Consider the following 9,862-nt stretch of genomic DNA (forward strand, 5'->3'; position numbering starts at 1 on the left):
AAGTCAGAACAAACAAACAGACAGACAGACCGACAGACAAAAATAAAAAAATATTCTTTTGTAGGTATCATAATATGTATAGGTAATCATTATGCATGTAGTAAAAACCAGTAATTTCAATATTACACACAGACACTCCTAATTTATTTATTAGTCTAGACCAGATAATAATTTTTATGGTTTGGGATTAGATTAAAACCAAGAATGAGTATTAGGAATAAAATAATTTAATTATTATATCTAAGCGTATTTACAGGATTAACTTATTGACAAAACCTAATTGGATTACGATACATTAATACTACTTATCTCTATTAACTAATCTGAGATATATTCTTTCATTGGGAGTGAGGAGTAGTCGCAAAGGAGTATACGTGATGGACTCTGGAGTATTCTTGGTGCATTCCACTCTGTATTTCAATAATATCTTCACCATACATATACCGAACTGGATTTGAGCGAATTTTTGACCTGTAATAAATAAAGAAAAGAAGAATTAGAAACTATATTTTATACAAGATGTTTGATTATAAATGCCTCTTTGAATTCAATAGGTTTTTGATTTTTAATGAAAGTTTTTGAATCTAATAAAAATAGGTGACTGCATTTTTGATAAAGAAGTAGATAAAAACAATATCGTTATTTGACATAAAATAAATAAAAATGTAGCCAAAACCGCGAATAAAAATACAGATAATAATTGCATCGTTACCTAATAAAAAGATTACAAGACGGATTTGTCGGATTACAATTAATTAGATTACGAGATAAAAATAATGTATTGGGTGTAAGTGATTTTTATAATAATTGTACTCACCAAGGCAGCTCCTTGGCCCAAGTCCAAAGGATAACATGGCACAGGGATGGTTTTCCCTCGCGTTTTCAGCAGAAAACCTCTCAGGTTTAAACTTTTCTGGCTCAGGGAAATATTTCTCATCGTGCTGGATTGAGTATGGAGATATTGCAAGGATAGTATTTTTTGGAACGATGATATCTGTACCTTCCAACTGCACATCTCTCGCAGCATTCCTAACAACAGCGTTCGTCATAGGATTCAGACGTAAAGTCTCTTCAAAAACCATCTCTAGATATTTCATTTCTTTCAATGCTTCGTAAGAAAATTTGCCATCGTGCTTCAGTATAACTTCATCAATTTCTTGTATTAGAATATCTTGTTTTTCGGGGTTTTTGGCCAAGTAATATAAGGCATAAGATCCTAGTAAACAATTGTTTCCATAGCCGGCTAAGTAGAAGATAAATGCTTGACCAGCTAACAACTCATCTGTGATTTCCACCCAATTTTCCTTTTCGTCATCTCCTTTTCTAGAGCTTATAGTTCCTTGTCTTTTTAATTCCATCATAATATCAATTGCTCTATTTCTTTCGGTTTTTTCCGTAACTCCTAGTGTCGCACCAGCTTCAATTATTTGTTTAAAATACTGAGCAATTTTAGTTGGAAATATTGATAAATCAAATCTCGCAAGACTGCCAGGGAAAAGTAACTCCAGTTCAAGGAAATAACTGGGATACTGAATTTCTTCATCTAACACATCACATATTAAGTTGTTTTCATCGTAAGGATTCAAGTCAATACCGAAAGCAGTCATCATGATGGAGTCAGCACCATATTTTCTAAGAGCTGGCAGCATATTTACTTCTCCATTTTCGTCGCTAATTCTTCCCATATATTCAAGAAATTGATCCGCTCGGTTGGCAAGCATGTAAAAATTCGACTTGAATTTGTTTGGTGTGAATACAGTAGTCAGATGTTTTCTTATTCCTTTCATGACATCGACGTCGGCGTGGAAGAGATTGTTTCCAAGCTTATCCTTGCTGTAGTATACTCCACGATCAGGAAAAGATTCAAAATCCTTTTGCAGCACTTGTTTCACTATATCAAGATCACGAATCAACAGAGTAGGCGACATCATTCTGTACAAGCCCACTACTTTTTCATCTGGATATTGTTCGTAAATATCATGGTATAGAACGCCCATATGTTTTCTTCTAAAGAACACATCAATGTAGTTACCGAAAAATGGTATTGGATTTGGTGCTTTCACATTTCGTTTTTTCCAAAAGTCGAAAGTCCTTGTGAAATATAAGTAGATAGCACAAACGAATGTTATTAAAGTTGGTAGATAAATAAACATTTTTGTAGATGTCACTGTATCGGCTAATTTAGTGTTAATGATAGGCGTGTTCGACTTAATTCTGTTTATATATGGAAGTAGAGCCTACGTTACGACGTTGCACTGATAATGGGAACAATTAGTGGAAGTAGATATTTTGATGCTTGGATTAGTGATGCGACGTTGTACACGTAGTCAGGTTAGTGCAAAATTACGAAGACATCGAAATATTTTGGAAAAAATAAAAATATCTGTTGTCTATTTTTCTCGGGTCAAAAATTGTTCCCGGTCGAACACTAATACATTCTTGATTTTAGACTAGATTATTTGAAATATTATGCATGTTTATGTTAAAATTTTATGGTCTGCAATTTTCTTCCCAAATATTTGATTATACATAAACTTAAATTCACCTTTCTTTGCACTTTCCCTTCTCCTTTCCTATCTTCAAAATATCTTCTCTATTTTCCAAAAATAGAAGTTGAAAGAACAAAGACATCTGATAAGAATCTATATTATCGATCACTATCAGTCTAAATCCATGCTATCACAGTTGGGATTTCCAGAAACGTATTTATGCCATTGATCATATGTGGCGCCAAATTCTGAATGAGAATTAACACTGAAACTATTTTTCACTTCACTATTCACTATAACGTCTATTACCAACGAATTAATTAGTACAAATATTTGCAAAATGAGAATTATTAAGCTGAAATATATTATATCTGTTATCAAGCCTAAAATTTGTCGTGCTTCATTGAATACTATACGTGGTTTTATCTTTGCACGTGTTATCAATGTGACAGTGATTTGGATTGTGTTTGGGTTTTTACTTATTACAGAGTTGGATGGATCGTCACAAACCTCATCTTGATCATCATCATCACCATCATCAGCCTCTTTCTATCCTTCTGCTAGGCAAAGTCCTCTTGTCACACGGTGAGGAATGAGTCCAGGTTTCCTCACGATGTTTTCCTTCATTGATAGGAAGGAGTTATGACAGAAACTTATTGTATATGACGTAAATATGTATATCATAGTCATATCAAAACGATTTCCGTTATTAATTAATCTGACATTAGTAATTACAATTATAATAACATTAGTAAGATTAAATTATTTCATTATTTGTTTATGTGTTTTTGTGTGTGTTTGTTACTCAATCACGTCAAAACGGCTTAAGGGATCGGGATGAAATTTGGAACAGGGGTAGATTATGCTGTGGGGTAACACTAGCTATTTTTTATCCTATGAGATCGCGGGCGAAGCCCCTGAAAGAAGCTAGTTAATTATTATATATCACTGAAATATTATTTCTAATTATTGTTTTTTTCGTCATCAACATCTAGTATGCCTATCTATCATAATATTTAAGTATTAAAAGATAAAATATTACTATCGCATAAGTACTATCATTATACGTAATTTGATGTATTGGTCACTAAAAATAGTACGACATCAATACCTTGGAGTCTATTCAATATTTTTGAGAATATCAATTTTATTATCAGTAGGTACTTATCATTAAAATTGTTTTTCCATTATTCAAAAACACATTTCATGGTATAAGCCGGTAAACGAGCAGACGGATCACCCGATGGTGAGCAATCGCCGCCACCCATGGGCATTCGAAACAACAGAAGCGTTACAAGTGCGTTACCGGCATTTTTGGGGTTAGGAATTTAAGGGTTGTTAAGGAGTTGGGAAGATTGGAAAGGCCTCCGGTTACCTCACTTACACTACGAAGCATAACACAAGCGTTGTGTCACATAGATTTTCTGTGAGACCGTGGTATCACTCCGATCGAGCCAGCCTATTCAAGCCGAAGCATGGCTCTCCCACACTTAAAGTGTCACCCTTTCACCAAACACAAATAACAAGACTGTGGTGTTATAAACACCAAAGTTTTATTATTTTTTTATTTCAGTTTTATTATTTGCTATAGCTACTACGTATACTACTACTATGTATTGACATGATTATTGTTAAAAGTACCTAACATTAAAATTCGAGTGTCATTCACTTCAGTTGATATAGTTCAACTATTTACCTTAACTACCCGATCATAACCAAGTTCTACTTCCACCATACATACAAAGTAAATGGTCCTCAACTCCTCACCAATTACTACAACACAACTACAACTATTTACAACAACCGAAACGAATCACAAAATCGAATCACAACTATAAACTCCATATCTATCTACATTCGAAATATTACCATCAAAACGAATTGCCGAAAAAATCTCTGTATCAAATTGGGTTCAACAAAGATACCGGTATAATTATGAGGAGGCTAACCGTCAGAAGACGTTCTGTATATCTAATTAGAGCCATGATTTATGATGGGGCAAGTTGTGGCAATTATTGTGGGCCGATTAAGAAATGGCCGTTAGGAATCAACTGTGATGTTACTACTTCTGGATTTGTTTTTAAGGACTATTTTTGTGACAAGAAAAGAGCGTACTCCTTTTTAAAAGGTCGGCAACGGACATGTGGCTCCTCTGGTGTTGCGGGTGTCCATAGGCGACGCTGATCGCTTACCATTCGATGACGCGTATGCTCATTTGCCGCCTATTCCAAAAAAAAATCAATTTACAATTGTTGGTCAAGAGTATAGTCATTATTTTTGAGACAAGTCCGATATACTTACCTAACTACTGCAACTTCTATTAGCCTGTTGAATTGTATATTACAGAACAAATTAAAATATGTAATCGAAACGATGAATGCCATGAAGGTCTGTTTCTGATTGGAAGTGAGACTTGGAAGCAATAACATTATTCAAAGCAGATGGTATAAAAATCACACAATACTATGGTTATAGTAGTTTTTCTATAATACCATCATGATCATTAAGCCTAAATACGTTTACTATTGAACCAAATCGAGTAAGGTCTTCTTTATGTGTAAGACGTCCACTGTTGAACAAAGGCCTCCTCCTTAGTTCTCCATGTTATTCATATACTCTTTACTATTTTGCATAAGTTTATAAGTCTGATTTAAAAAAATAATTGTAAATGTGAAAACTTAAAATGAGACTGAAAAATCTTGTTATGGCACCAAAATATGGCCACAACAGAAAACAATTGACGGCTTATTATGCAACATGCAATTTTGAATACCATATGGCACGGAACGGTTACTTTGAATCATTATAGTCTAAGCAGAACTATAACGTTTTATAGCATAAAAACTGAATTGTGGGTCAAAAATTGTATTTTTTTTAACTAAATAGATCTTTATGGTGGCTATAAAAACCAGACACAAACACCAGGACTTCTCAAAAGAACAAAAAAATATTATTTTTAAATTCTATCTAGGAAGAGGAGTCGCAAGCGCCACTACCGAGTAAGTAGTCTTGGGTGATATATTCAAGCCTAAACGAATAATTCTTGTGATTTATTGATTTTCTAAATTCTTAGTAATAACAATGTCTAATACATTTATTTTATAGTATTTTTTTTTCCTTTAAGAACAAAAGTCTTGATATTATCGACACAGAACCCCAAAACCCAAAAACCCCAGCCGATATTAAGCTGCAATTTGGTTGCTAAAGAACAAAACATGTGCAATCCTTTTATCGGATGATAATGTATTGCGAAAACTGTTGTTATTTAGAAATCTTGTATTCACTACAATGCTCTTAGCCCGCGGTGAGCTATTGTTACGCTTTATCGATGTGCGCATAACATTTAAACATGGGTCGCTGTTACACCGACGTAAATATTGCGTTTTAAAATAAAGCCATTTACCCGACTGCAATAAAAAGAGTGATATTGTTTTTTAACAAAATATACAGATGTTTGATCATTAGTACAGTGAGCATTTGCTTGCATGTAATAATTTTAATGATGACCCAAAAGGAATGAAATAAAGAGTAGAATGTAAATGCCACCTCATTTTTATTATCCACAAGCAGTAGTATTTCAAACAAACATTAATTACAAATAAAATGATACATAAAAAATTATATCGTAAACCGATATCAAATATCAAAAACATAAATCTCTTATCATTTAACCACAAATTACATGACAGTGTAACAAATGAGCGTATTAAACGTTCCCACAACGCAGCGACAGGGGACGTCCGTTCGCGCCCGTGGCCGCGGGGCGAATGGCACTTTTTGCCTTTTTTTCATGCGGGTAGTCGAACAAGCGGGGCAAGAATGTGACCGTGCGTAGTGCGATATGAAACGCCGCTGGGCGTAAAGACACTCGTTTTTTGTGTACGAAGCGAATAAATTGCTGTTCTTTAATCTCCTCGTGAGATGGTCAATGACTATAGCCCTTGGACATATTCGATGTACTCGCGAAGTGCAATACTAGGGCTTTGGACCTTACTTTTATAATCATAATAAAGCTATATATTTTGTCTCTAGCACGGTGCTATTATTTGTTATCTAGCATCAATAATGTCTGTGTTCGTGTTTGCTGAAAATGGTGTTTATGGGTAATTTGGTATTTAGGCCTATTGATAAATTATTGTGAGTCATATTTGTAATTGAAAACAATGTGTGACTTTAAGTGGCTTTGATTATAAGCTAACACTCCTTTTAAAAATAATAGTTACCTAATAATACCAAATTGAAATCGCTATACTTCTAAGGTCTTTCACACCAAAACTGTGGAATCAGCTGTCGTCTGCGGTATTACCGGACCGATACGACCTTCAAACCTTTAAGAAAAGAGCGTACTCCTTTTTAAAAGGCCGGCAACGCACCTGTGACTCCTCTGGTGTTGCAGGTATCCATGAGCGGCGCTGATCGCTTACCATCAGGTAACCTGCCTGCTCGTTTGCCACCTATTCCATAAAAAAAAGTTTCTCCATAGGTTTTCTAAATTAAGTCCACGGTAACTCTGATACACTACTTTGAGTACAAAAATTCAACACACAGGTCGTTACAATCATGAGCAAACTCCTATACAATTTGCATACTCTAAACGTACCTTCCCTTTCAATTTCAATGGCAGTGCGCCCTTCCCAGTGATTATACGTAAAATCAGTGCCAATTACGTAAGTGCGGCGTCGGCGCAAGTCAGGTAATGATCGCGCGTTCCCACGGTCCGGCGAAAGGGGGATGTGTCATAGTCTTTAAGAGATAAGTACGAGTTATTTTTAGGCTGTGCTGCTGTGCTTTAAAAAGAAATGTCTAAATCATAGTCAAAATTATTTATTTTAAATTGACCGGGAAGGCACTTTTAAACGTCAAAGCAAATATTACAATATTAAAATAAAATGTCTGTCTGTCAATCAGTTCTCTAGTGAAGCTATTTGCTCGTTCTAAAGTGTAGATTCCTATGAAGAAGAACGAGCAAGAAACCCCAACTCCAATGGGTTTAAAAATCCCTTAAATTTAGATAAACTAATCTTTTATTGATTACATATACATCATAATGAAGAGTACCTCTACCCTTTCAGGAACCACATTTCGGTCAGTACCTTAGAAAAATTGAAACAATGATATCAGTTTGGTTTTTATGATTTACTTACAACTTAAAATTCGCAGGTACCAACAAAACTGCAAAAAATACACCAAATATGATTGCTCTACTTATTTAAAATAACAGAAGCATAAATAATTTTACAAAAATAGCATAAAATTTGGGCGTTTTCTTTCAAACCTTTCTTTAGCGCCACTTGTAAAATTTTTACAAACATAATTTTGCTATTGAACCGTTACAAAACTTCCTTAAGTAGATGGAAATAGGGTCCAAATTAGAGTAGCAATATTAAGATCAACTGCAAAAGCATCTTTGTCATAAGTATCCAGTTGGGAGGTCCAGTCGTCATAGCCTGTCATATCTCCTATTGTGTTCCAACAATAGAATATTGTTCACTGTATCGCAAATTACATTACTATAGGACAGAATAGAATAAAATAATTGACGTAAAAATTACCGATTGACATTTAAAATTCGCAAGGATTATAGAGGTATCGCCATTTTGTACGAACAATACGATTTATAAATATTTTTGCGCACAAGCACGCCGCTTTTGGAAGAGATTTGTGAAATATTTATATTTTTTGAGGATGATTTGAATTTGTATATTTCAATAGATCGTAGTACTATTGAGAAGAGACGTGGCGCCATGTTATTGTCGATTTACAATAAATAACTTTACGCAGTAGCGGTGTTCGACCAAAGAGTCAAGTTGGAGTCAAGACGAATTTAGTGATGTGAAAAATTCTATTGTAAATAATGCTTACATTGTGACTTTGTTGGCGATAGATAATATTATTGTGTCTATCAATTCAACCAATTATACTCTAGTATCAAATTACTGACAGCTTAAGTCTTTGACTGCCAATAGAAAACTGTTGAAGGCAAATCCTCCCCTAACATCGGTCACCGGTGACCGCCACGGCGTTCAATGTGTTAATGGTGCTTTTCTACCAGAGATGTGCTATGAAACTATGCTACGAAGATGTAACAGTTAAGCTTTGAAACTATGTGACCGTTTCCACCGATACTAAGCTATGTAGCTTTGACTGTGTGTGTGAAGATAAGCAGCTCGAGATGTATCGATAGTAGGGAAGCCATCCATAGCACGGATCTTTCCATATAAAATATAGCTTAGCTGAGTCCGTTTCCACCAATGCTAAGCTATCTGTACCAATGAATATGATTGGTGGAAGCCAAACGCATCACTCACGTTGTTGGCTTCTCATCAATCATTCTTTCCTTCCATTCACGTGTATTTTAATCATTGTTTATCATGATTAAATAATTTTACCCAAATTTTAGTTTGTTATTCCCCGTAAATAACAACAGTGGTCGATTGGACTGCCTCGTTAGTCAAGAGGTCGGACATGGGGTCTCGGGTTCGATTCCCAGGTCGGGCATTATATTGCTATGGCTTTATCGGTTTTTGAAAATTTCTCAATTTCGTCCGGACTTCTGCCCAGTATTATGGCAATAGGCTCAAACCCTATTACATGGGACTTATAAAATGGCGACCAGTGGTTGTACATTGTACAGTGCCATTAAGTGCCGTAATGTGTACCTCTGCCTACCCGTTCGGAGATAAAAGGCGTGACGATATTCCTACTACTAACAATAAAAAAATTTTTTTTTTCGTTTTTCTTCCCGTTCTTTTACGTTCCCGTAGGATTTTCGGAAAATGCTGGAATAAAAAGTATCCTACGTCCGTCTCCTAGTTCTACGCGTAAGCTACCACCAATTTTCAACAAAATCGATTCAGCCGTTCTTGAGAAATAGTGCAACCCACTCGACTTTCTTTTACATAATTAGATTATGCGACATTCTTTTATTATCTAATCTTGATTAACCTTGCATTTCAAAACATAACTTCTACCAAGGGACTTTACATAAAAATATCAATATTTCCTAATTAGTACAATAAAATTCATTGACAGACCTTCAGAGTATTTTGCTTTACATGGATGATGCATCCATTCGTAACATTGAGATAACGGCAGTGGTAATAAATTTTATTGCACATTTATTGTATTGTTATACGTACTTATTATTCAATGATTAAGTAGGTATTTTTAAAGGTTAATTGCAATTTATAATATTTTGCCTTTTTGCACGCGTACATGTTATTGTGTATGTTTGTTTAGTACCTATGCATGTGTGTGTGTGAATCTTTATTTTCCGTAAACATATACAGGTGACTCTCTTTAATCCGAAACTGAAGGGACTCTTCTAAAATTTTAATTGCTGAATGTTCTAATTTATCAAATAGTCCGAAATA

General features: G+C 34.8%; 1 protein-coding gene across 1 annotated transcript; it reads right to left on the reverse strand.

Annotated features, from left to right (window-relative positions):
• Positions 1–205: 205 nt before the first annotated feature.
• LOC118274283 (cytochrome P450 6B6) lies at positions 206–2,436 on the reverse strand. Its single transcript, XM_035591745.2, has 2 exons — positions 818–2,436; positions 206–471 (listed from the first exon to the last, which is right to left on the reverse strand). The coding sequence occupies exons 1-2, from the start codon at positions 2,151–2,153 to the stop codon at positions 302–304; spliced, it is 1,506 nt and encodes a 501-aa protein (XP_035447638.2). The 5' UTR covers positions 2,154–2,436; the 3' UTR covers positions 206–301.
• Positions 2,437–9,862: the final 7,426 nt, after the last annotated feature.

Source organism: Spodoptera frugiperda, chromosome 3, assembly GCF_023101765.2.
Source record: "Spodoptera frugiperda isolate SF20-4 chromosome 3, AGI-APGP_CSIRO_Sfru_2.0, whole genome shotgun sequence".
NCBI lineage: Eukaryota > Metazoa > Arthropoda > Insecta > Lepidoptera > Noctuidae > Spodoptera > Spodoptera frugiperda.